This window comes from Eptatretus burgeri, chromosome 2, assembly GCF_056783735.1.
Source record: "Eptatretus burgeri isolate ZD-2024b chromosome 2, Ebu_testis_v1, whole genome shotgun sequence".
In the NCBI taxonomy this organism is placed as follows: Eukaryota; Metazoa; Chordata; class Myxini; order Myxiniformes; family Myxinidae; genus Eptatretus; species Eptatretus burgeri.
Genome location: NC_140962.1, coordinates 56773834 through 56801504, shown reverse-complemented (window position 1 = coordinate 56801504; position 27671 = coordinate 56773834). Strand labels below are relative to the sequence as shown.

The window sequence follows — 27671 nt, the reverse complement described above, 5'->3', positions numbered from 1 at the left end:
GGATTTGGAGTGATCGGTGTGCATTAATTGATCGATTCAGTGATTAATTGCGTAATTTAAATAAATAATAGTCATAAAATAATTGATTTCGCAATCAATTACCTAATAGCAAACCGAAACCACCACCGTTTCAGCCGAATCTATAACTAAAAATTATCCCCGTGTGGGGGTGACGGTCATCTCTATAATACCACAAGTTCTCAATGTTCAGTTAACCGTGAAACAGTCCAAACTAACCGTTTAGATTGAAATAGTTCACAGAGATACACTAGGATAATACTACTAATGACATGATTAATAAATATGCATTGTTCATTTAGTACCCGGATTAACACATCATAATCACCAGTAAGTGCAATACGTGGTTTTCTGGTCTGTCCACTCTCTGGGGACATTTCACTTCCAGGAGAAGAAAAAAAAGAAAACATAGGCTTAGCTCTCGGAGATTATCATAATCCTGTAGATTATTCTTCAAAGATTATAATGCAACTTTCAGAATGAAAATTGGTCAAGTATTTATAGAGATATTGAGGTTTGAAAAACCGTTAGAGCTAGCAAATTCATTAATTATTAATTCCACAGAAGTTTCGTGACACTGCACAAAGTAACATGTCAGGCATGAAAAAACATTTTGTATGCCAGATTCATTAATTATTCATTCATTCATTATGGAATCTACTCATTGATATATTAATCAGAAAGCCCGAAACATGTAGCATAATTTATCACTTATCCCCTCATCCGGGATCCGTGGCCTCGCCCCACAGCCTGCAGCCCTATGCCCGCCGGTGATTATGTTAGATATCGGCACGATCGAGAGGAGCCTGCGAATTATCCCCGCTGATGCACTGAATTGATGCAATCGTTCGGCCAGAATATTCGTTGTCAAGAAGTTGCGTGATGAAATCACCAATACAGTCACTCGAATTTATACCGCCGACATACTTCTTAACAATCACCTTCGCCCCAGAAACCACAGTCAATCTGAACCACGCTGGCCACTGCTCAGACGCCATGACCGGACTACTGCGCAGTTCTACTGCGCAGTTTGGTTAAAGATGACTTGGCAATTTGGCACGAGCGCATGAAATTATATTTTGAAAATAAATGCTGACATTTACATTTCGGGTTTTGAAACTTTTGCACCTTCGGCGGAAAATGTATAAATATAAAAGGCTAAAAATGTGTTTTATATTTATATTTCATTTCTCCTTCCTTCCTTCTTTGCGAATCGCATCGGCGTTTTTGGCCATCTTCCAGATCACGTGACGATCAAACTGGAAGGAAATTCAAAAATCTGTCTGGTTAGATACAAGATAATATATTTTACTATCATAATCAATAAACAGTTGCCAAATATCTTGTAAAGTGGCAGACTAGATAGGTTTTGAAAATGGCGATTTTTATAACTTACGTGACCTCGTCCCTGACCTTGAACCCGGACAAAAGTTATATCGTTGTGCAACACTCATCGACCTCTACCAACATACCAAGTTTCATCAAGATCGGAAAGAAAAATTGTTGACGGATGTACGGACGTACGGACGGACATTTGGTCCGGCTTTATTAAGTAAAAATTAAGTAATTCATCGAAAAATGAATAATTAAGTGATGAATTGATTAATCAATAAATCAGAAATACCATTTAGAGCCAAATCACTTGTTCACTGTCGTGTCCAAATGTCAATTTCCAAGCTCAAAGGGTGCCCAAGATATTGCCCAGATGAGAAAGAAAATAAATAAGGAGTTAATAAATCGATAATAATTAAGTAATTAATCAACAATTATATATCAACAAACAAAAAAATACCGTTTTTGCCAAAGCACATCTTCACTTTTGTCCACAAAGTTCAGCTTCCTAGCTCAAAGGATGGCTGAGATATTGCCCGGACAAACCAACAAGAAAACAGGAAAACAAGCAGGAGTGAAAACTGAGTACTCCCTTCCTTCGTTGCCCGGCGATGGCGTCACGCATCGCCTCGATGTGGAATTGGGAAGGATCGGTGTACAGTATTAAGGCCCTGTCACATCTTGACGATTTAGCCAACGTGTGCCTGACGTATGCAAAATTGGGCTAAAACGCCGGCACACGTTGAATACGTTATGGTTAAGTTTGTATACGTTAAGAGCACGCTGAAAAACACTGCCATACGTCGTAGTATGCTGGCTTTCATCGTTATACTTTGCGGTTGTCCTCAAACTTTAGTATGCTTGAAATTTTACGAGGTATGCCAGCGTATGACTCACACGTTCCACTATGCTGGACATAAGTTGTAGGCACGTTATGCGATCGTTGACACACGTCGACACACGGTACTTGTAAGTTACTCATAAGTCGAAACACGTCGAGGTAATGATTAACGTACCCGAAACTTATTTATAACCTATGAGTAACGTGTTGTAGGCATGTTACACGATCGTTGCACACACGTCGAGGCACGTTATGCGATCGTTGACACATGTCGAGGCACGTTACTTGTAAGTTACTCATAAGTCGAAACACGTCAAGGTAATGCTTAGCATACCCAAAACTTATTTCTAACCTATGAGTAACGTGCTTTGAATCTATGTGTAACGTACCTCCAACGCATATTGACGTATGTAAACGTATTTCATTGACGTCTTCCAGACGACCACAGAACTTACTGAACGTGTTTCTAATTTACAGCTACTGTATAATGGCGTATTGGCAGCGTTTTAAAAAAAACAACAACAATAACTTCCGATATTTCGTCACGTGCTGTTATGTCACGTCCGATTGCCTCTTCAGTTTGCTCATGTCTTATTCTTAGTTCCTCCTCTGTGAATATTTTCTGTTTGAGGATATTGTCACGTCGACATCCAAACTTAAAAGCAAATGTCAGAATATATTTTAAAAACCGTGATAGACTTAAAAAAAAAAAACACGACAACGACAACAACAACAACTTCAGATATTTCGTCACGTGCCTTCACGGAGCCAAGGAGAAAAAAGAAAATGTGCCTTGACGGAGAAAATAAGTTTCGGGTATGCTAAACATTACCTCGACGTGTTTCGACTTATGAGTAACTTACAAGGAACTTGTGTCGACGTGTGTCAACGATCGCATATCGTACCTACAACTCATTTGCAGCGTAGCGGAACGTGTGAGCCATACGGCGAGTACGTCGTAAAATTTTCAGCATGCTTGAAATTTCATGACGTACTAAACGTACCACGAAATATGACAGCATACTTCATCGTTTTTCAGCGTGCTCTTAACGTATACACAACTTACCCATACCGTATTTGACCTGTGCCAGCGTTTTAGACACATTTTTCATAGGTCGGCATATGCTGGCTAAATCGTCAAGGTGTGACTGCAATGTTGACACTTCCAATTCTCAGGCGGATGTGATTTAAATTGGCGTGCGGCAGGTTTTTAACAGGCTATGCCACGAGTTCATCGGCGATACGTGCAGCGCGCTATGCCTAAGTTAAACTATCGTTGGGCATAGGTTGTGAACGCCGACAACAGGCTAAGCATTCGTTGGTATAAGTTATCTATAAGACAACGAAACGTTCTGTGCCCGTTACGAATACGTTATGCATACGACCAACACGTTATGAATACGACCAAAACTTAAAAAAAAAAACATTAAAATTTCAGTGTATGCCAACGTTTTACATACATTTTTATACGTTGCCATTGCTGGCTAAATCGTTAAGGTGTGACAGCACCTTTACAGTGGTGTAGAAATTTTTATCACAGCAAATGTATTTTTCCCAGGGCTCTCATTGAGCTTGGGGCCTTGCATGCCCATGCATTAATCCTTCCCTGGTCTCCGGACGTGCTCGGGCAGTATTGATGTCAAGACGGGAGTTTATCTTCAGACATTTTGAGGCGGTGTTTGTTTCTAGACGGTGTTTGTAGTTTGATCGGTATAAAATGGATTTCAGACGTTACTTTGTGTCCATCTTCACCATTATTCAATGCAGAATCATTTTGATGACACAGTATGAATCGGAATTTACGCTCCACCACACACATACCTTCCCTTCCCCCGCCCATCCTCACACTCCCTTCCTCTCCCCCCACCCCCACACCCCTCGCTCTCTCTCTACCCCCACCCCTCTCTCATTTACCCCACCCTCACTCTCTCTCATTCCCCCACCCTCACCCCATATCTATGTTGTTGTTCTCCTTTCGGATGCTCCCGTTAGGGGTCGCCACAGCGGATCATCCGTTATGATCAGCATACTGATTTGGCACAGGTTTTACTCCGGATGCCCTTCCTGACGCAACCCTGGTCACCTCTTATGACACAGGGATAAGGATTGGGTTTCGCCATTATTCTGGGCTGCCCTACACCCTCTCATAGCGCGGCCCAGCGCAGAGCACCCGTCCTTAAGCGATCCTCCAACGCAAGCCTCCGAGTAGCCGGATTACAGGCGCACGTCACTACGCCCGGTCCTCACCCCATATGTATATGTATATATATACATATATATATATACATATATACATATATATATATATATATATACATATATACATACATACATATATATACATATATATATATATATACATATATATATATATATATATATATATATATATATATATATATATATATATATATACATATATATATATATATATACATATATATATATATATACATATATATATACATATATATATATATATATATATATATATATATATATATATATATATATATATATATATATATATATATATATACATATATATATACATACATACATATATACATATACCTCTCTCTCTTCCCCCCTACTCCCACTCTCCCTCTCCCTCTCCCTCTCCCCCCCCACCCTCTCTCTCTCCCTCCCCCCACCCTCTCTCTCCCTCCCTCTCCCTCCCCCCACTCTCTCTCTCTCTCCCTCTCCCCCCACCCTGAATCAAGTATTCCTTGATGGAGCTGCAATCATTCAAATGCCAACTCCCGGTACTCCAAAAACATTTAATGAGTATACCCACAAAGTGTTTATCCTATATGTCTCAGGGTAACTACAAAATGCATCACACCTCAATATTGTGTGGGTTAGCTAGATAGCAGACTCCGTGAAAGGAACAGCCAGAGGAAAGGGAGTACAAAGGTGTGTTGCAGGGGCTGTGCCCGTAACAGGAAACTGGAATGACTTCCATTGTGTAGACATCCATAAGAATGAGCTATTCAGCTTACTCTCAAAAACACTAATCTCGACATTTGATGAGGCAGACAATGAAATTTTTGTCACAGATGGAAAGCAGGTCTCAGTTCATCACCACAATCTGATCTCTACCAACTTGCCCCATGCAAACACGAATAAGCAGGCACTCATATATTACTGGAGATGTTGCACAGCCGCACAACATGGTCATCACAAGATACTGATGTTTTGGTGTTGTCTGTGTGGTAGCACAGACACTACTTCTAGCTGATGATGAACTATGGTTGCAATTGGAACAGGAAGAAGTTTTGGAACATTATCTGACCACTTGTGAAATATCCACCTGCCTTGGACCTGAGAACCCCCATGCCCTTCAAATGTTCCATGCACTTAAAGGGTATGACACAATTTCAACTTTTGCAGGGCATGGCAAGATAACACACAGAGCTACATGGAATGCTCTGCCAGAGCTTACTGATGTACTTTGAAGAGTGCCATGTGCCCTATTCCGGAGATTCCAGAAGAGAGTATGCATAATATTGAGAGGTTCATCATATTGCTCTACGACTGAACAAGCACCTGCACTGATGCGGACAAGGCCAGGAATAAAGCTGTTTGCAAAGAGGAACTCTGCGCAGAGATATCCACCAATGAGATATAAAGTTATATAATGCGCAAATAGATATCCACCAATGCGCAGAGATATAAAGTACTAATATCACTTTTTGAACTGTATTTCTACTTGCATCTTATATGTGCCTCGGTTGATCAGATCAGGCTAAAATAGATATTATTTCAAATGACAGCAAATGGGCACATGTGTATCATGTCAAAAAAGTGTCTGAAAATGATAATTATATAATTGTTTACAGATTTACCTGTGTTTTTAATTAATTTATAAAGCGTTCGTGAATCTTCTCATTTCGAATACGAGTCACCGTGTGTTATCCCAAGCTAAAATAAACACGTTATTCAATTGAGTTGACATGTGCACACGTGCAATATTAAATGTCCCAATATCTGAAAATGAACATACGGTGTCTTCAGAAAGTATTAACACCGCAAGACTTTTTTTAAACATTTTATGGTGTTAATAACCTGAATTAAAAATGGATTACATTAAAAAAAAATTGTCACCGATCGACACAAAATACCACATAATAGGGGCACTGCACCAGCGGTATAGCTACGTCCCTAATCAACAATGCAACCGGCAGCCACAAGGCTGAAAATGAGAGTGTGTGAGTGTGTTCCCAATCATGACACAGTGAAAACATGTTTTCAGAAATTTTTACAAATTTATTGAAAATATAATAAAGAAACATTTAACTTCCATAAGTATTCAACCCCCTGAGTCAATACTTTGTAGAAGCATATTTGGCAGCGATTACAGCTTCGAGTCTTCTTGGGTATGTCTGTGTCAGCTTTTTACATCTGGATTTGGGGACTTTCTCCCATTCTTCCTTGCAGATATGTTCAAGCTCCGTCAAGTTGGACAGCAATCAAGTGTCGGTGAACAGCAATCTTCAAGTCGTGCCACAGATTCTCAAGCGGATTCAAATCTGGGCTTTGGCTGGGCCACTCCAGCACTTTCACATTCTTGTTCTGAAACCATTCCAGTGTTGCTTTGGCTGTATGGTTGGGGTCATTGTCCTGTTGGAACATACATCTTGGCCACAGTCTAAGATTTTTTTGCACTCAGAAGTAAGTTGTCCTGAAGGATTTGGCTGAATTTGGCTCAATTCATTGTTCCCTCTATCCTTACAAGTCTCCCAGTCCCTGCCGCTGAAAAGCATCCCCATAGCTTAATGCTGCCCCACCATGCTTCACGGTAGGGATGGTGTTCGATGGATGATGAGTTGTGCTAGTGTGCTGGGTTTCTGCAAGACGTAGCACTTTGCATTCAGGCTAAAGAGTTCAATTTTCATCTCATCACACGACAGAATCTTCTGCCTCATGCTCTCAGAGTCATCCATGTGCATCTCTGCAAACTCCATGCATGCTGCCATGTACCTTTTTCTTAGGAGTCGCTTCCATCTGGCCACTCTTCCATAAGGTCGAGATTTGTGAAGTGACACAGAGATTGTTGTCCTTCTGGCCGGTTCTCCCATCTCAGCCAAGGAACTCAATAGTTGTCAGAGTGGTCCTTGGGTTCTTGGTCACCTACCTGACCAAGGTCCTTCTTGCCTGGTTGCTCAGTCTGGTCGGACAGCCAGCTCTAGGAAGAGTGGTTCGCTCTATATTCTTTCCATCTCCTAATGATTGAGCTCACTGTGCTCTTGGGAACTTTCAACATTCTAGAAATTGTTTTATACCCTTCCCCAGATCTATGCCTCATCACACTTCTATCTCCGAGTTATACGGACAGTTCCTTGGACTTCATGGTGGAGTTTCTGCTCCGACATGAACTCTCAACTGTGGGACCTTATATAGAAAGGAGTGTCTCTTTCCAAATCATGTCCAATCAATTGAATTGGCCATAGGTGGACTCCAATGAAGTTGTAGAGAAATCTCAAGAATGACCAAAGGAAATTGGATGCACCTCAGCTCAATTTGGAGTGTCGTAGCAAAGGGGCTGAATACTTTTTGACCCAAGACATTTCAGCTTTTCATTTTCAATCAATCTGTAAAAATTTCTAAAATAGAGATATATTCCACTTCCACATTATCAGTTATTATGTGTAGATCAGTGACAAAAACAAAATCTCCATTTTAATCCATTTTATTTTGAATTCAGGCTGTAACAAAAACAAAATGTAAAAAATAATAATAATAAAGTCAAGGGGTGTGAACACTCTTTGAAGGCACTGTATATTAGCTTACAAATAGTGCAATTTTGGTGTTTTATCACAAAATGCACTTCGAGACCATAAAAGCTCAATGATGTACTGTTTGTACCACGATTCACCCGTTTTGTTCACCACACAGTCTCGTCTCAAATATGTGGCTCGTGAAAATCAGGGACAAATTACCTTGTCCACCTTCCACAGCATAATTTCCTTCAGTCCTACTACATTGCCAAATCTTTCAATCACCCCAAGCTCCAGATGGTGATGATGGTAATTAAACCCAATATCAGGTGGGGACATGAACACTGATGCCATTTTTTACACACCTGATGAATTTACACACCAAAACAAATCTATGAGACATCATGCTACCACAGACTTTATTTTTTATTTTTTATTTTTTTTACCTTCGTCAGCTCAGATGACGACTCTGCCTTAGACACCTCTTGACTGCAAAAGAACAACGTTTCCATTTCTGGCAACAGAATGAGAACAGGGAAAGTCAGTACATTGCAAATCAACTTCTGACAGTCAGAACTCACACAAAAGGTTATATTCAGCAACAACGCACAACTAGTTTCAAACATATTGTTACAACCTGGGTTATACCGGTTAGTACCGTCAAGCCTGGCAGGGTTATCACTACTTTGCATGTTACCTTAACTCTGGACGACCGAACAAAGGGGGTTTCATGCCCTCAGTGCACACTCGGATTACTGCTGAGCAATACAGTGAATGTACGTTGGCTAACAGGCAAATTATTTGGGTAGAACTTCCTGGCTCACACTACGTGCAGACTGTACTAGATCAATGGAGGAAAATACACTTCGAAGTGGGTACATTTACCATAATAACAATATATTTACAGAAAGGGTGAGGAAAAGTATGTGTCCAAGCAAGGGCTTTGACACAAGGATGATACCCACAGCAGGGAAAGGAAGGATTGGTGAAGTGCGGCAAAAGAAAACAGTTATATTCAAAGAAATGAGACAGTGCAGAGGTAAACCGTTCTGATACTTGTACAAACTTACTTAATTTACTATGACAGGTGCCATGAGAAGCACTTCCGAAGAAAGTTAGAGAGCAAGAAAGATGAGAGAAAGTCTGAGGTATTTGTGACCTCTTGATTACCAGGCGGGGCTGACGAACCCACACAACCCAGTCGCTGAGGAGAGGGAAAGAGGAGAAATACTGGGGGCGCCTAAGGTTTGTGGTCTGAGGAGGTGCAAGTGAATATGTGGTGAGGTGCAAGATGATGTGCAAGTGAGGTGCAAGATGATGTGCAAGTGAGGTGCAGAGAGGAAGCTATATAAGGTGCATATCAGTGGTACCGCCCTGAAAGGGACAACCGTTATGGACTTACCCAGGTAATCGCTGATGTTCCTTTGATGAATATGCGTCCACAGCAGATGAGACGGAAAGAAAGAAGAACATGTAAGAAGATAGACTAAAGAGGTGTAAGAAAGTCTGGAAGTGTTTGTTGTTATTGGCTTGACCCTATGACTGCGCTCAATCTGGATCTCTCGCTCGTTCAAAACTCTGCTCCGTGAGCTCAGTTCTGCCCTCACTCCGACCCGTTCCACCTATCACTACCAAGTCAATATTAATCACGTGACTCATGGAGCTCTGTCTCTCTCTGTGTGGAACACATAGCGTTTTGTAATCCCCTGGCGAGGGAGGAGTTTAACAGCAGATTAAATGGGTCGGTCGGTGTTTTTCAGTTCCTCCATTGGCATACGGATGATTACCATGGCGCTGGCCTCACCCATGTGAGGGTACGGCTGTGATGGTGGCCCCATTCACCTGTAGTCCTCGTCATGGGATGGAGCTCCGCACTGTACCTGGCACTGGGGTGTTTGGTCACGCGAACGTGCGTCGAACACCAAATGGGGGCTGTAATTGAGCAGAATGCAAAGACTAACCATACAATGTTGCATGAAGTTCAACGCACACTCGCGCTCCGAGTTAGATGTCTGAACGTTCCAAGTTCAAGTGCCTGTAATGGTACGCCGCATTCCCCTGTTCATTGTTGGTCCAAAAGGTAGTGGTGATGATTGTGGTTGAGGTGATGGTAATGGCAGCATAGCAGTCAGTCTATGGTGTGCTGGTTTGTGGTGGTGGTTGTGGTCATTTGTTGTGGCCGTTTGTTATGGTTGAGGCGACAATGGTGAGGGTGGAGTGAACATGGGATATGTTTCAATGGTGTGGAGATTACATAAAGGCGTTTGGATTGTCGTATGAATGTTGTCGCGTTGGGATTAGAGTATGGTGAAGGTTGAAGTGAAGTAGACATTGAATAATGGGAGTTGCCATGCGTATGCTGATGAACTGCTTGCATGCATGCATGAAGGAGAGGCTCGTGTGTGGAGAAGCAAGAGAGGAAAGAAATGAGGAGAAAAATACTAGCTAATCCCACACAACACAAATGATCCATAAACTCATTACACATAAAGGAAGGGCAACATACAACGAATAATAACAACATGAGGAGGAGATTGGGACCATTCTCCGTGCAGAGTGTTGGTGCTGCTTAAGCAGTCTCCTTGGCTATTGTGTACAATCCTGGACGGGTCGCCACTCCGACACAGGATACCAGATTGCTGGCACTCATTTTGCCGACCTCGAAAGGATGACGGGCCGAGTTAACCCCACCTGATATTAATTCAACAGCTGAGCGGGATTTGAACTCAGGTCCAAAGGATCCAAAGCCCACCACCCGAACCATTAAGCCAACACCGGGCATAATAACATGACCATCGTGGAAACCACTGGAGGATGATGGTTTCGCAGAACCGTCACAATATTGTTGTAGATTTCCGCCCGCCGGCGTGCGAACGACCGCGTCTAACCAATAGCGGTCGCTTCGCCCACCGAACAGACAATCCAGTCACGGCTTTCCGGATCACCGCCGGAAACCAGCCACGGGTGTGTTTTCAACCACACCACAACCTTTTCCGCACTCTACCCGCGCTACAGGGTCCGATCGCCAAATCTTTGATTTACCTACTTATTCGCGCGGGTAAGTTACCGAGAGATTTACCTCAACGGGATCACTTGGAAACGAGCCGCTTAAGCAGCTCGCTTCCTTTTGGGATAACCGAGCGGGTATTATCGCGCAGTCCCGTTGGACCCGATCACTTTACCGGCTATTTAAAAAGATGTGAATATTCCGAGTTCAATGAGGGAATGGACGCAACGAACAGGTTTACATTCACACAAGGACATTTATAATAATAAAGCACGTATGCAATTAAACAAGGCAAAACACATATGCAATTATACAAGCAACAAAAGCACGACAATAGAACTACAACCGTCTACTTATTATGTACAGTCACTTGCACTTAACGGAAGTTCCTACTTATTAGACGGGCCCACGGACACATGTACGCACACACACACCCAAGAAATGGTAGCAGAGGCCTTTAATAACGAGTTCCAGCTCAGAGGACAGGTGAGCTGAAACCCAGAACCTATCTCGAACCTCTCCACCTCGTGTGGTCTTCAAGTTGTTCGGATCCGGGCTCCAGCGCGAGCGAGCTGGATCCAAATAGCCGTGAGCTGCGATCCTTCCCGAGCTCCCGCGAATCCTCCCGCGCTTCTCAACACGTGCTGGTGAGATGAGGCGCAGATCCTTCCCATTGATGCGTCGCTTCCCCAAGGAACCACCTCCAAGAAGAGGTCGATGAGTCGCACCAAGCCGGGAACCAAAATGGAGAACAAAGAGCTCCACAAACCAAGAAGAAGAAGAAGCCACCACTCGCAGCTCGAGCCGAGCGACCGGCTTAACTTTCTTCCAAACAGGGCAGCTTGAAGCAAAAAGCTCTCCCGAGCCAATCAGAAGCCGAAGCTCACTGAACCACCAAAGCAAAAAGCTTCCGAAGGCCTCAACCCTAACGCAAGCCAAGCAGGACCCGACGGTCTGCCGAACGACTACTCTCTGCCGAAGCAAAAAGCTTATTACTCCAACTCCCGCCCACGAACAAAAGAAAAGATCTCCTCTTATCCTTCTCCCGCCCTTCCCCTGCTCCCGGCGTGACTCATGACTCATGCCCTCATGCTCCATCCCCCGCTCAGCCACGGGTGGGAGGGAGTTGTTGACATCATGAGTCACGGGACGGCAGGGTTCTTCTTGCTCTTCGCAGAAGAGGGGGAGGGATGTCTCCATTGTTCGTTCCCTAACTATTAAATCGATCCGCAGCGCATCTAATCGATTTCTGAACATTTAAACAATGAAAGGTGAGCTTTCTATGGAACAAGCACTTATCGACATAGCTGACTAAAGGAACCTGAATGTTGCGTGCAATCGAATTCCAAATTCGTAACAATATTTATTTGGAGAATAAATCAAAAAAACATTTTGAAAGTAAAATCGTACAATGATAAGAGAAGTGTCTGTTCATGTTTGTTTGACTTGGGTGCACTCCTGAACTGTTCGAAGTAATGAGTTGAAAACTGGTGGTTGTCGTGGGGTGTGCATGTGGATGTTTTAAAGGGGTTAAAAAACAGCTTTTGGGTTCAGAGGGGGTGGGTATGAGCCCAATTCTCTCTATGTAAATATGAATGGCATAGTGCCGCTTCCAGTGGAAGAGGGTATTTCAATTCACAAAGAAATATGCCAATTCCGTTGGGAATCAGCCTGTCCCTAATCCTGGGGGAAATCAGGTCAGGTCAGGTATGGGAGCATGTGCCAGAGCAGCATGTCGCTGGGTCCACATTCTGTTGGTACTCCAGGGGATATCCTCCCGGCAGATGCCTGGCCCATCCCCATCTCCTTGAGATGCCGATCAACCTGTGACAACAACGAGGCTCGTGGTAGGCCGATTGGCCTCCTCCAATCACGAAGCTACCTCGCTGAGAGAATCTGTTGAGTAGGATCAGTGTCAGGAAAATGAGCCACATGTCCATACAGCTGCTCCTGACGCTCACAGACTATGCAGGTAACAAATCTCATTTGAGTCTCACTCCGCAACCACTCATTGGACATAAAGTCCGACAAGCAAGAGCCAAGACTTCTCCGAAGAGACCTCGTACCAAAGGAATTAAGTCTCCATCTCAGATCCTTGGTCAGAGTCCAAGTCTCGCATCCATAGAGTAAGACTGGAAGCACCAAGGACCTGAAGACTCGGACTTTCATTGTCCTGCACAGGTACCGACAGCACCACACCCCATGCTCCAGTGAATCCATGACTCCCCAGGTCCAACCAAGACGTATATCGACCTCTGGCTCACAGACAGCAGAGACATAAATTTCACTGCCAAGGTAAGTGAATCTCTCCACGACTTCAACATCCTCACCACAAACAGGTACAGACAAGATGGCAGCATCCAAGATGTCATTGAAAGCCTGAATCTTAGTTTTGACCAAGAAACCCGTAATCCCAGCGGTTCCGACTCCTCATTCAGCACCTCGAGCCCCCCCCCCCAAAGATATTAAGAGTCTCCACAAAGATGACTGCATCATCTACGAAATCAAGGTCAGGGATTTTGACATTCCCAAACGATGCACCACAGATTGATCTCTCCAACGTCCTCCCCAGAATACAGTCCATACACACGCTGAAAAAGTGTGGGGGCCAGAACACACCCCTGACAAACTCCAGTAACTGGAAATAACTCGGATATGGTATCCCCACATCCCACAGCACTCTCAGTACCAGAGTATAGTTCTACCATCAGATTGATCAGCTTTGGTGGTACCCCACGAAGACCAGGAATCCTCCAGAGGGCATCCCGATTCACTGAAATCGAACGCTGTGCAGAGATCAACATAGGCTGAAAGCAGCCCCTGCCGAAACTCTCATCTGTGTTCGGTGAGGACCCGAAGGGGAATTGTACGGTCAATCGTTGACTCTTTGGTGTAAAGCCTGATTGCTCTGGGAGCTGGTGCTCAAGCAGATGGTAGCAAACACTTTCAACAATTATCTGAGCAAAGACCTTTCCTGGCACTGAGAGCAGCGTCACCCCTCAGTAGTTCTTGCAGTCCTGGTGATCACCCTTCCCTTTCCAAAGAGGGACAACAAGGCCCCTCTTCCAGTCAGTTGGGATGATGCCTGTATTCCAGGCAGAGCACAGGACTGCATGCAATGACAGAGTACAGCATTTCCACCAGCCTTGAGAAGTTCAACATGGATGCCACAGATCCCAAGAGTTTTACCCCATTACAACCGGTTTACCGCAGCCTGTGTTTCCACAAACGAAGGTGGAGCACAGTTGATTGGAGGGTCATCAACAGGTATTGTAACACCCCTGACAGCCAACTCAACAGCTGGTGGATCAGCCTGGTACAGCCACTCAAAATAACCGGCCCAGCGAGCCTTCACTTTGGACTCCAAGAGCCCACCACCCTCCACTCCAACTGCAGTACATCGAGGGATGGACTTGGAGGAACGAAATGCGCGAGTTCCTCTAAGCAGGACGAGAATCACTTGACCATAGTTGATGCTCTAACCCAGCGTTTCTCAACCTTTTTACCCTTGTGGAACCCTTGAAATAGTTTTCATGTCTCAGGGAACCCCTGCATAAAAATTATTATACACCATTATTAATATCTAGCTCTTTTATATTTTTATCATAGTTCACGTGGTAAATATAATATATATTTTTTGGATACCTGGTTTAAGGTAAAAATGACCCCCTTTTTGTCAAATTTATTGGCAATGAGACAGACCACGTCATCATTGGTGACGTCATCACGTGCAGGCCGTGTGCAGTGTTCAATGACGCGTCGTTATTCCGGGCGTCCATCGCGCATCGTGCTTCGAGTGGGTGACGTCATCACGTACAGGCCGTGTGCAGTGTTCAATGACACGTCGTTATTCCGGGCGTCCATCGCGCTTCGTGGTTGTTATAATATAACATTCCCTATGGTTGTTATAATTGTAAATAATACAAGAGGTTGAAGCCTCTATTATAATAACCAAGGAGTTTCCAACAATAAGCCGTACGTGTATTGTAAAATTACGAATATTAAATCAAACAAAAACTATTCAAAAATACATTAGCCTATTTATTACTGTTTCTCGCGGAACCCCCAGCAACCTCTTGCGGAACCCTAGGGTTCCGGGGAACCCCGGTTGAGAAACACTGCTCTAACCCCTCACAGATTCCTCGCACAGACACTTCCTTGTCCACCCTCAGCGCACGTACAGTTTTACGCCTCAATCAACCCATCTGTTATTGTGGGCAGATGGGTTATTCGCGAGTACATACCATTTTGGATGATGGAGGTAAGGGGGGAGGGGGGCAATTCATATTATTTAATGTATTAAATAACAAAGTGCTTTTTCAGCCTCATTTTACTTCATTTTTTTCAGACGAAAATGACATTTTCCTGCTTGGAATTTGTGGTGTCAGGTATTTTGTAATGAGGGATATATAAATATAAAATCCATGTGGTATTGTAGCACAGATCATTATGGAAATTCTCAATATCTTGCACCTGATTCCCCACTGGGGAAGTTTCTGAGAGAAGGACGTTGCACCACAGACAGCGAGTCTCCAATAATGTACACCTTATGGAGAGTAGCGTTGTGGTTTACGAAGCTTTGTGCCACACAGGGTGGTGAGACATCTTTGAGTCCAACACGATTAAATATCACCGCCATCTGGTGACCACAAGAATGGTACATAGTCAAAACAATTTGAATTACAGTTTACCATTTAAACAAAAATTACACAAGTGGTATTTTCTTCTAAACATTTGTAATCGAGGAAAACAAATATATGGCTGTTACCACCCAAAATAGTAAATTATTGAGACTGAATAAAAAGGGAATGTCTACAATGTACGAAAACACAATCATTCATGCGACATGTTATGTCATCCACTAGTCCCCCCCACGCCCCCCCCCAAAAAAAACTGTACAAAAGTTCAAAACAAATATTCAACAATAGTCTTCATTAATCAAAAAGCACGTTCACAAGGGATACGATAAATGCCCATGCAACCAACATCTCTCTCATAGCAGAAACTGCACTGACATGCATATCAAGACACTCCGTTGGGCTGTTATTTAAAAAAAAAAATTTTTTGATGGAGGGTAGCTGAAGAGTAGATGGAACAAATCACCTCTGGATGACAGAACTCCAGTTCCAATTCGCAAAGTTTTAGAATGATCATCACACATCTTGCCTGAACATTGCAACTCCATCGAGCAAACTTGTGATATTGGAATGGCATATTCATGGCTGTGCTGTGGTGATGCAATAACATGATGGCTTCCTCCCCAAGCCAACTATACTCGGCCCTCATGGAGTGTCAGTCACACAAATGTTGCTCTTACTGGGAGTTGATTTGTCTAACTGTTGTCGCTCATCTGCAATAAGTTCATTTATCCATCGTGCTGTGTGGTGATACAGTTCCTATGCAGCAATTTAAGCACTACGAAGTCAGATTCTTACTCGTACATGCTGAAACTTGTCTGCATCTCTGTTTGATAAGAGAACACGTCAGTTTGGTTTATATATTAATACTTTGAGCTGAAAATGTGGCTTTGAGGTGGTTTATAAATAAATAAAAATTAGCAGCACAGGGGAATGGTTGAGCCCCAAAACCAATAGGGCCCCACTGGATGTAAAAGCCAAGAAAGATTGGAAAATATATTCAGGATTGTCTGTGCTGTAGATGATTGGTCTACAGCAAAATAAAGAGGGGTTGAGGAGCTTTGGAGACAAAGGAGGGGAACTTTGCAGATAAACGAGGAGCGTCCAAGATGGCCATAAGTGTAAACTAGAACGGCAATTGGTAGAGCACATACCTCCACCAGGCTGAACAGTTCACGTTTTGTATCCCACTGATAGGCTGGATTTGCATCTGGAACTTAACCAAAATCTAATCGGCTTGTTCTTGTTACTTACCCAACTCATCCACCAAGTTTCATCCAAATCCACACACAACGTTTTGAAATATCGTGCTATGTATGTTTTTTGGCACCATTTCTCAATGGTGAAGAATCACATGAAAAAACATTTGAGTATTCAGATCCGGATCCTCACCAGAATCAAATCAATTCCTCCTTGTCAAGTACACAACCTGTCCACAAAGTTTAGTCAGAATCCATCCATAGCTTTTTTGAGATATCGTGCTATATATCATTTTGGCCCTATCTCACAATGGTGAAGAATCACATAATTCTCGTATACGGATCCGGGTATTCACCAAAATCTAATCAAGGCGCCCTTGTCATACACCCAACCTGTCCACCAACTTTTGGCTGAATCCATCCCTAACTTTTTGAGATATCCTGCCCAGAAACAGACAAACACACAAACAAAGACAAACAAGGATGAATACATAACATCCGTCCACCTTTGGTGGTGGAGGTAACTAGTGGTCTCGGAAGAACCTCCTGGAATCCCATGCTCGGTGTGGCTCCAGTTGCAATATGGCAGAGAAGGGGAATCCAAGATTATGTTTTATTAGTCAGATGCTGCAAGCTATTAGATAATTTTATGAAGATAATTTCCTGGTGAGAATAATTTCTCAGTGCTTAAGGAGATAATTTCCTGGTGAGAAAATGAAAAAAAAAGAAAAAAAAGAAAACAACTCAGTGCTCTCTTGCAATCATCAAATCATATTGGGCGATTCTTCAAACAAATACCATTTGTACATCATTAATGCCCTTACCTCATGGGAATTCAAACCGTGGGCAACTCTCGTTTTGCAAACTGTAAAATAAATGATCACAGTGTGAATATATCACATTTATCTTCTCGTTTTATTTCTGTGATTTATTATTCAAATACAACACAATTGTGAGTGTGGAAGAGGTTGATTAGCAAGGAGGTGGCCAACCATTTGCCAAAGGAGAGAAGTAAATAAAAGTATAAAAGACGACAAATAAAATATTGGGAATTATTTATGAAAAGGTTTAAATCATAAACTGACCTCCGTCAACATGGGTGACTTTGAATGTCAGGGCGACTGATTTTTACTGAGGGATCATGGAAGCAGGCAAAGAAGCATTCTATTTATTTATTTTGCAGGATCTAAGGCTCTTAGTGGAGACGTTAAAAAAGACAAATACGTGAGACACAACAGAGGTCTGTGAGACAAGACAAACACAGCCACTGAGATTGGTGAAGTGGCATCACTTCCAGGGGCACTCTGGGTGCCAGCGACGTCAGAACAATGGTGCTGTCTTTCTCACTGCACTCAGAGGGGCATTTCCTAAGGAGGAATTTCCTCCTCCCCATGAATGCCAATCTAAGACTTTTACCAACCCAAACGTAAAGAAATATATCATTAATATTGCAAGCAATATAAGATTTAAGAAATATTATTGTTAGGATTTTGTGATTAACCAAAAGATTTTGTGAAAACTTGTTCAAAGGAGCTCAAGTTGACAGTACGGAAACTTTCAGTGAAAATATATGGGGAAAAGCAGCATCATTAATTTTGTTGATCGACTTATGTTCGGTGATGGTCTTGTATCTCCTTGCATGAAGATAGCTGAGGTGGAACAGAAATAATTTGAATATTAATGCCACTAAGAAGACTACAATGATGAATATGACTACTCTTCTTTCTTTCTGGTGTTCTGCCCAAAGTCAGTTTCAGTACTGCCAAAGAAGCTTCATGGAGAGTATTACTCGAGGTGGTATGCCTTTGCCTTTCCAATGGTTATCAGGGCAGGAATTTGGAATTTGTTCATGGTGCTGGCAATAGCTCACAGACTCTTCACGAAGGACACCAACTAATGTTGTTGGTGATGGGACTCCAGTTTAACGTCCATCCGAGGGATGGCGCACACGTTAATGAATGGCCTTGCTTGTGAAACACCAGGGTGACAGTTTATAGCTGGGATGATATTTGAACCCAGGCGAGACAGCTCAGAGGTGAGTGCGCATGCTTTTAGGCTATCTGCTAGCCACTACTATTGATAACAATAATAATAATAATAATAATAATAATAATAATAATCAGAAAATTCCTCTGTTCCTCCAAAAAATTGACTTGCGCAAAACCTCACACAAAAAGAAGCTTTGCACAGAGAACTAGATTCAGCAGGAAATGTAACTGGATTTGTACAATGTACCAAAAGGAAATGTGACATTCTTCACTTTCAGTGCTTCCAATATTTTCTGAGGGTCAGTACTCTCCAGGAGTGCAAAACTTGGCGTATATATCAGCGAATCTGTTTGAAAGAAAAGCAAGAATAAAAATTGGGTAAGATAACAGAAAAAAAGAAGATATTTTCTCTTGGCAAAGGCCTAGGTCACATTTGCCACGGCGGCCGTGAGGTCTCCAAAATCTACGGCCACTAGCAATTATACGGCGGCCGCAGTATTTCCACGGTCACACAATGTAGCAGTCACATATGTTTTTTTTATTTTTCGGGGAGCTGCACGGCGTATTTATAAATTGTGGAGACCGAAAACGTGGGGTTGCCGTACGGTCTTTGATTTGATGTCGCACGGTAACCTTAAGGGGGCCCTGCGGCGGCCATAGAATTTTCAAGGCAGACGCAAGGTAGCCTCAAGGTGCCCGCAAGGCGACCGCAGGGGGCCCTAAGGTGAAAGTGCACCAGACGGACGGTAACGAATGGGTTAATTTTTTTTATTTTTTTCGGCTTGTCGAATTGCTACGGCGAACGTAGAAATGAAAAAAAGTTATAACTCCGCGTTACAATTCCACGGCGACCTTACGACCTGTAAAATATAGCCAAACGGCATAGGGCCACGCTGAGGCCACCGCAGAAACTCTGCGGCCGCCACACGTTTCTTTCAATTCAGAGGGCGTACGGCCGCCATATTCTCGCCGTAGAGCAAATGTGACTTAGGCCTAAGTAGTGCTCAAGGCTATGAGGTGGAGATGCAAAAAAAATAAAAAATGAGAGATTCCCTCACTCCTAAAATTGGGGCAACAATTAAAGTTCAAAAGATACAACAACAAAAGATGGAGAACTACTTCATTAAAGACCTGCAAAGTGTGGCTGCAGTTTTTCCAGGAGGGTGTAAGTGTCATAGCGATCAACAAGTTTCCACACAGCAGGCAAGGGGTCCAACACAATTAGATGGGGAGAACTCTGTAAAAACTCCTGAAAAGAACACCAATGATTATCGCTGCAAGGTTCAAAACAAATGTTGACAAAGGCTCCAGTTTTTAAGGCACAATCTTGCCTCAACATGCTGCATCATTGTCTGATCCTCTGGATTGCCTTGCTGAGCACCAATCATGACATCAGTGAGCTTGTGCACCAGGACGTCAAATGGACCTTGGCGCCATAGGGAACAGCTGCCATCAACCTGGAAATGCAGGATTACAAAAACATGTGGGAATAAACTCTTCGCATAAAATACTGGCATGAAAATCCAATTTTCTTTTAAATTTTAATAGTATTATTTATTATTAAGTGTAAGCAATCTATGTGTTTGCTTGTTTACCATCGCAGTGTTTGGCTGATCCTGAGAAAACTTTGTATGGGTATCCAGGGACAATCAAGAGGGTGTTCTAAGGGGGATGACATGATGATCCAAAAGGAGTTTGTTCAGGACAACATTTCAAACTGTCACTGAAAGTCACGAGGATGTATCGCACAACCGTCGAAGATCTCTTGATAAGCGAGGCGATTAAAAACAAAAAACAAAAGTCAAACGGACAAAAGGTGTCAAAAAACAAAAGCTTTGCAATTCTGGCCAAGCTCAATGTCATAAAAATCGTAAGGTTTTAAAGTGAGGGAAGTGGGCGTGGCTACTCAATGAACCTTTTTACCTCTACCACCAAAGGTGAAGGTGGTTATGTTTTCACCCCTCTCTGTCTGTTTGTCTATTTGTTTGTGTGCAGAATATCTCAAGGTTGTGGACAGATTCGGACAAAACTTGGTGGACACGTTGGGTGTGTGACAATGAAGAATTGATTAAATTTTGGTGAAGATGTACTTAATCCCCATCAGTCAGACTTGAAGAAAACAAAATAATAACAAGTAGCGGTACATTCAAAGTACACCGCTCCCATGCCAAATAAATAAATAACAAATCCTCCAGTGAGTGACATCACCGGGGCACCCACTTTACGGCAAGTGGAGTCGGAATTGGGAGGGAGCGGTGTGCAATAATTGATTGATTGCAGTATTAAAATAACTAAATAATAATCATAAAATAACGAATTCCTCAATCAATTGCCGAATAGCAGACTTAAACCACCACCGTTTCATCCAAATCTGTAACGTTTTGAAAATTAAGTAATTAATCGAAAAATGAATAATGAATCGATTAATTGATTAATCACTAAATCAAAAATACTCTTTATAGCAAAATCACTTGGTCACTGTTATGTCCAAATATCGGCTTCCGAGCTCAAAAGGTGCCCGAGATATTGCCCAGATGAGAAATAAAATGAATAAATAACTAATAAATCGATAATAATTAAGTAATTAATCAATTAATTGATTAATCAAAAAATAGAAAATATTGTTTTGCCAAAGAACATCTTCACTTTTGTTCCCAAATTTCAGCTTCTTAGCTCAAAGGACGGCTGAAATATCGCCCAGACAAACAAACAAACAAAAAAACTGAGTCCTCCCTTCCTTCAGCGCCTGGCGATGGTGTCATCCATCACATGGATATAGAATTGGGAAGGAGCGGTGTACAATAAAAGGGGTGTATGTGCATGGAAACATTCCACCAAGTTGGGATGGCCAATACCACACTGAAAATTGCCCCCCACTACACACCCTTCCATTTTAGGGAGCGGGTGTTTCTAATAACAGTAATCAAAGAAAAGTGTTTAAAAAATAAAAATAAAAACTGTACCTCAACAAGTTCCAATCTTCTATTCCTACAGGAGAAAAACACAAACATTACTCCTGAAAATAAAAATTTACACAAAAGCTTTAGCACAATAATAAAGTACCTTTACCGTACCTGCAAGCTTCTGCCAAAACACCAAATGCAAATTTCTTCATCTTCTTCTTGCTGATCCACAGACCAATACGTCTGTGTTGGAGCTGTTTGGGGTGTTCCATGGTTGTGTGCATCTGTGGGTAAGTTATGATTGACATATTAATTGACGACGTCTCCATTTGGAATTTAAAACATAAAATAACAATTGTGTGCTCAATTCTATAGACCATCACCACAATTACATTAATGGCCACAATTACTCCCACGTCCTTGTGGGGTCGCCCACGGAACCGATTTTGGCCTAGATTTTTCATGAACATGCTGGCCAGGCTTGATGTTCAACGGTGGCAAGAAATCAGAATTTTTTTTCTCCAGGGTACCGATGATAATTTGCTTACTCTTGTGAAAGACTGCACCGTGGGATCTTTAATGCCCACCATGGACCAGTATTGGCAGATTAGTCCTCCGATAATTAACATCCCCACGATGGACGACAAACACATGGCGGAACCGTCAGGCATGCGAAACACCAAGGTAACAGTTTATAGCTGGGTTAATATTCTTATCCAGACTAGACAACTCAAAGTAAATCATGCAGATGTGAACTTATCACTAGGACATGGAAAAGTAACACACAAGTTCTGAAATAGCTCATAGATATTGGATTTATTTTGGCCCAAGCAGCACATGTCAGATGACAGACTTGACTAGTGAGCCTGGGTGGACAAGTTGAGCCTGTGGCCTGATGTGTGCTTCGAGGCCTGAGATGATTCTTGCTCCTGTGGACCTTGAATGTCAATCACATCGTAGACACAAGTCTCCTCCTCCTTGTGCAGTGCAAGGCTGCGGGTAGCATCATTGGATGAGGGCACTACTGCACCGCTGACGCAATTCTCCTATTACCAGTATACTGGTACTCATTTTGCCAACCACATAAGGATGACAGGCTGAGTCAACCCCACCTGGTGTTGTTTCAACGCGAAACAAGGCTCGAACTCAGGACCCTAAGATCCCAAGCCAGCCACCCTAACCACGAAGCCAACACCAGGCTCGTAGACACAAGGCTAAGTCATAATTTTTTTTTGTCAACTGTGGCTTTAGCTCCAGACCAAATGACTGATCGATTTTGCCTTCCATGCCACAAGCTGGAACTCAGCAAAACAATGCGATAAACCAACAATGTTTTTGTTAACGTTTTGTTCTGAACAGTTCATGTTTAACAAATGTTGAGAGATCACTCTCACTTTCAGAGCATTGTATACTTGAGTAATATTCCTCACATTGTCATACCAGGAGAGGCCTTTGAGTTTTTATTTTTTTATTTTTTTACAAAACCCATGACAATGTGATTACCAATATAAACTTACAAATGCATCCAGTGCTTTATAACATTATTCTCTAGATCTGAAAAAAAAACAGAAAGAAAGATTAAACAATACGATACAGTTCAATACTAAAAACTAACTAATTTTGTGATGTGCCGCTTGAAAAAAAAAGAAAAAGATGAGAGATCAGTTTGGTGCACAAGGAATAATGGTGCTGTGAGGACACCAACATTAAAAAATGGAAGAAAAGTACCGAAACAAGAGCAGTCAGATTTCTGTGGCTAAAGAGAAAGTCCGATCATGAAGCCTCCTCCAGACACAATTGTGAAGAGGGTTGTCCAAGGAGGATCGGATGGTTAATCACCAACAAAATGAATAATAAAGCAATGCTTCTCTTACAACGAAATAATTTGAACAATAACATTTGATGGCTAGAATTTTGCTGATCAGTTTTCAAGTAGATTCCATCCCATTCCTGGAATACAATGTTTCTGAATTGGGTTGAACCGATTTATATCACTTATGAGGAAACCCATTGGCTAGCAGGATAGCCTATATGTATGCACACTTGTTTCGCATTCAAATCAACCCAGCTACAAACTGTCTGTCACCATGGTACATATATATATACCCAAGGCGATTAATAAATTTGTGCACCATTCATTTGTCCCAGAGACCCACCTGGTCAGCACGAGTCATTGGTGGTCTTTCACATAGATTGGCGAGTTACTGCCAGCATCCTGAACAAATCATAAATTTCTGCCATACTGGGAAGACAATTACAAAGCACCCCCTTGACAAGAAACGACGACGACGACGACCAAATCCACACATATGGCTATTACTATTGTAAGGATACAGAGATTATAATTTTGAGCTCCTTCTTCTTCATCACACTTTAAGGCATCTACTGTTGTCCTCAACAATGATGCACATACTTGGCACTTGAGGTTAAAATTACGTCTCATACAAATTTCGACTTTTATACATTAATGTACGGGAAGAGCAAAAGTTCAAAGCATCTTTGATAAATGACAAAACGCACCAGATGCAGGTGGGAAAGGGAAGCACTGGCCAAAAAAATATATATATATATATTATAATAAGACTTTCTTTGCGAGGAACTTCAACACAGGAGGCCATTCCGCAGCATCAAGCCTGCACTATGATTGTCAACCCAATGTTGTTCGTCCGTTTCAGTGTTCCATCCCTTTTAAACACCGAGCGTCAAGCAAGAAAGCAGCATGTACCATTTTGAAGTCTTTGGCAAGACTCAGCCGAGGTTCGAACTGTCGACTTCCCAGACACAGCGGGTGCTCTATAAAGCCCTACACAAAGTTTGTGATGCTTTGGGGAGTGGGGACATTTCCTGGAGCATCACAGTGTGTCAGAGTGGGAAGAGGGTGTCAGAGCCACACAGGGGTGTATCTCCGGAGAATAGCGCCTACGGCAAGCACTGAAAGTGCGCCCCTGTCCAAACATCTGACACCCATCTTTTAGATAACTTTACCATAATATCAGCTCAAAATTACAACCCAAGCTCGTTAATCTTTTAATTAACAAATTATGACACCTTCCTTGCTTTCACTGATGCAAATTGGTCTATGATGTGCTCAAAGTCAGTTTTTTCAGTTTCTTCTCTTTATATGCTCAGCAGAGCAAGATCACAGAGTCTGCCTTGACCCATGGAGGCTCTCAAATACGAAAGTATTAGTTTTAACTTGTTGAATGATCTCTCACAGCTGGCGATGGAAACTGCAATGAAAGGAAAGCAGGGAATTTGAAGGAGGTGGGCTTGGGTGGATTATCGGGGGTAGAAAAGATTGACGATTTGGATGGGGGTACTCATTTTACCTTTTTGCCTTCCATGCTACCTGTGGTTTTTCAGATTCAGATTTTTCTTGAATTTCAAAAGATAAAAAAGATTGAGGAGGATAAGAGGTGATGGTGAACAGCTGTTTTGAAGGCCTGGAGGGAAGAATGGGGTTGAAGAGTGTGAGGGAGTTTATTCCAAAGGCGGGGAAAAAGAGGAATGAAAGAGTGAAGGTGAGCAGTGATTCGTAATTTTAGTAGTTTTCCCAGAAGGGGGTTGTAAGATGGACCTTGAGTGCCCTGTGGAAATGTGGTGCATATGCACCACATTTCGACCATTTTTCGGCCAAATTGACCAAGTCGGCCATTTTGACACACTTTCAGACGCGTGACCGGCATGACCTCTGAAATGTAACATCCCGACCCCATCCTAATGTTATAATCCAGCATTCTGAAGGGGTGGGTCTGGAGAAGAAGATTTTTGAAGGAATTTAGCAAGTCCTCCATTTCGACCTACCTAATGACACGTGACTGGAACGAGCTTAACAATCCATGTTGCTGACAAATTTCAGCCGGATCGCCCGGTTTGGCCGGAGAAATTGAAATAGGAGAGGGACGAGCCTGGTGTTGGCTCAGCGGTTAGGGTGGCAGCTTGGGATCCTAGGGTCCTGAGTTCAAGCCCCGTCGGCCGCTGAATTAACTCAGTGGTTAGGATGGCGGCTTGGGATCCTAGGGTTCTGAGTTCAAGCCCCGTCGGCCGCTGAATTAATTCGGTGGTTAGGGTGGCAGCTTGGGATCCGAGGGTCCTGAGTTCAAGCCCCGTCGGCCGCTGAATTAACTCAGTGGTTAGGGTGGCAGCTTGGGATCCTAGGGTCCTGAGTTCAAGCCCCGTCGGCTGCTGAATTAACTCAGTGGTTAGGGTGGCAGCTTGGGATCCTAGGGTCCTGAGTTCAAGCCCCGTCGGCCGCTGAATTAACTCGGTGGTTAGGGTGGCAGCTTGGGATCCTAGGGTCCTGAGTTCAAGCCCCATCAGCCGCTGAATTCATACACCAGGGGGTTGACTCAGCCTGTCATCCTTCCGAGGTCGGCAAAATGAGTACCAGTTCCAGTGTGTGTACTGGTAGAGGGGCACTGCATCAGCGACATAGTCACGCTTCAAGAAACGATAGCTACCCCGGCAGCTAAGCTGCCATACGACCACCAGGAAAGGGACGGACGGACAGACAGACTGTGAACGATGACAATAAGTCATGTAGAATTTGACACACAGACAAAGAGATTTCAAAACGCCGTGTCGCGCTGCGTGGAGGACGGGCTAAACAAACATTGCTCTCATTCAGTCACGTGTTTTCTGGTTTGGTGGTCAAGCAATGAAAGCATAACGGAATGGAGGGATCGGGAGTCCAAAAAAAGTGACATTTTGTGTCCAGCCCTGAGCAATTACCATCTCAACAGAAAGACCTGTGTGTACCTCAAGAGGTCAGTTGACCGGTAGGAAAAACAGCCAATCAAAAACAGGCATCAGGTGTTCCAGGTGCGTGTGCACGATTTACGTTTGCAAGGAAGCACGCGGCGATTATTCACCTCAAATAAACTGGATGTTCGAGGCAAACATGAACCGATCGGTTCGTTTGAGTAGGCCACGGGACGTTAATAAACCGTAAAACGACGAAACAAACCGGGCCAAGCCAAGCGGAGCTTGCGGAGTGACACGGGCGCGATGGGCCGAGTGGTCTTCTCATGCGTTCGAGTTTACTGTGGAAACATCGACAACCGATTCGAGCGGTTCGATCCGCACCCAGAACTCGATCGCATCAAGTGGGTAAGAACGACATTTTAAAGGACGACGCTGACGTGAAGACACACCCCGTGACTGCCGTCCTTCGACGTGTGGATGGACGTATCGGACGCACCGATGGACAAGGACACCGAACACCGACGCACCAAAACTGCCGATCGAGTGTCCCGCCCAAAACCGCCTCTCAAGAGTCTCTCCAACGGCTCAAAGGATGTCCATACCGAACCTTTTTTCACCCTCATTCACTTTCAAGGCAAATAACGCGCATCGAACATAACCGATCGATCGATAAAACAAAGCAAACCGATACAAAACGATCGATTCTGGGTATTTGTTGCGGTAAACCGCGAAAAGAAAAATTCCTTCACGCACAACCTGATGCAACGCGCGTTAACTACATTGCCATGGCCGCTCATTCGATTCCACAGGCGGAAGTCGACATCCAAAATTTCCTTTTGAGTCCGAAGAGCCGTTTCCTGTGCTTCCGGCGTTCATTGCCGTTGTCTGTGATCCAATTGGACGAACGGATCTCTAGCTCAAGCATGCTCCGCCCCTTTCTCTTGTGGGCGTGGCAATGAAGCAACATCTTCAACGGGGGCTATCTATTTACTACGTACGCAAAATTCCACACTTTTTTGACGCTCTCGTCTTTGTTTTCTTCTAATTCATCCATTTATTAGGCCAGGCTGACTGCAATTATTAAGGGTCAAGAGTCTAACTCGCCTCTCGCCTCTCAGCTGTCTAACCTGGGTTCGAATCTCGACCCAGCTATGACCTGTCATCCCGGTTGTGGTGAATTAACGTGAATCGAGGGACATGACGCGGGATCACATGTTGTGCGTCTCGCGTATAAGGGGAGGTCTCTGCGGCACGAGTGATTGTCCCCGGGGCATTGCTATTGACATCGGCTGTCCACTTGATGCTCGTTAACTGAAGGTGCT

General features: G+C 43.2%; 1 protein-coding gene across 8 annotated transcripts in view; it reads right to left on the bottom strand.

Moving 5' to 3' along the window:
- The window catches only part of LOC147032095 (inositol-tetrakisphosphate 1-kinase-like), a 30241-nt gene extending 3011 nt beyond the window's left edge, over positions 1–27230 (bottom strand). The window contains exons 1-10 of one of the 8 annotated variants that reach the window (XM_085869400.1): positions 26799–27070; positions 26612–26687; positions 21817–21929; positions 21706–21730; positions 20074–20199; positions 19874–19991; positions 18990–19088; positions 17579–17619; positions 15392–15557; positions 8358–8425 (exon numbers count right to left, since the gene is read on the bottom strand). In XM_085869400.1, coding sequence (XP_085725526.1) covers positions 8358–8425; positions 15392–15557; positions 17579–17619; positions 18990–19088; positions 19874–19991; positions 20074–20199; positions 21706–21730; positions 21817–21929; positions 26612–26674 — 819 coding nt within the window. In that variant the 5' untranslated portion in view covers positions 26675–26687; positions 26799–27070. The other 7 variants (XM_085869405.1, XM_085869401.1, XM_085869406.1 and 4 more) reach the window with 7 other exon arrangements.
- Between the last annotated feature and the right edge of the window lie 441 nt (positions 27231–27671).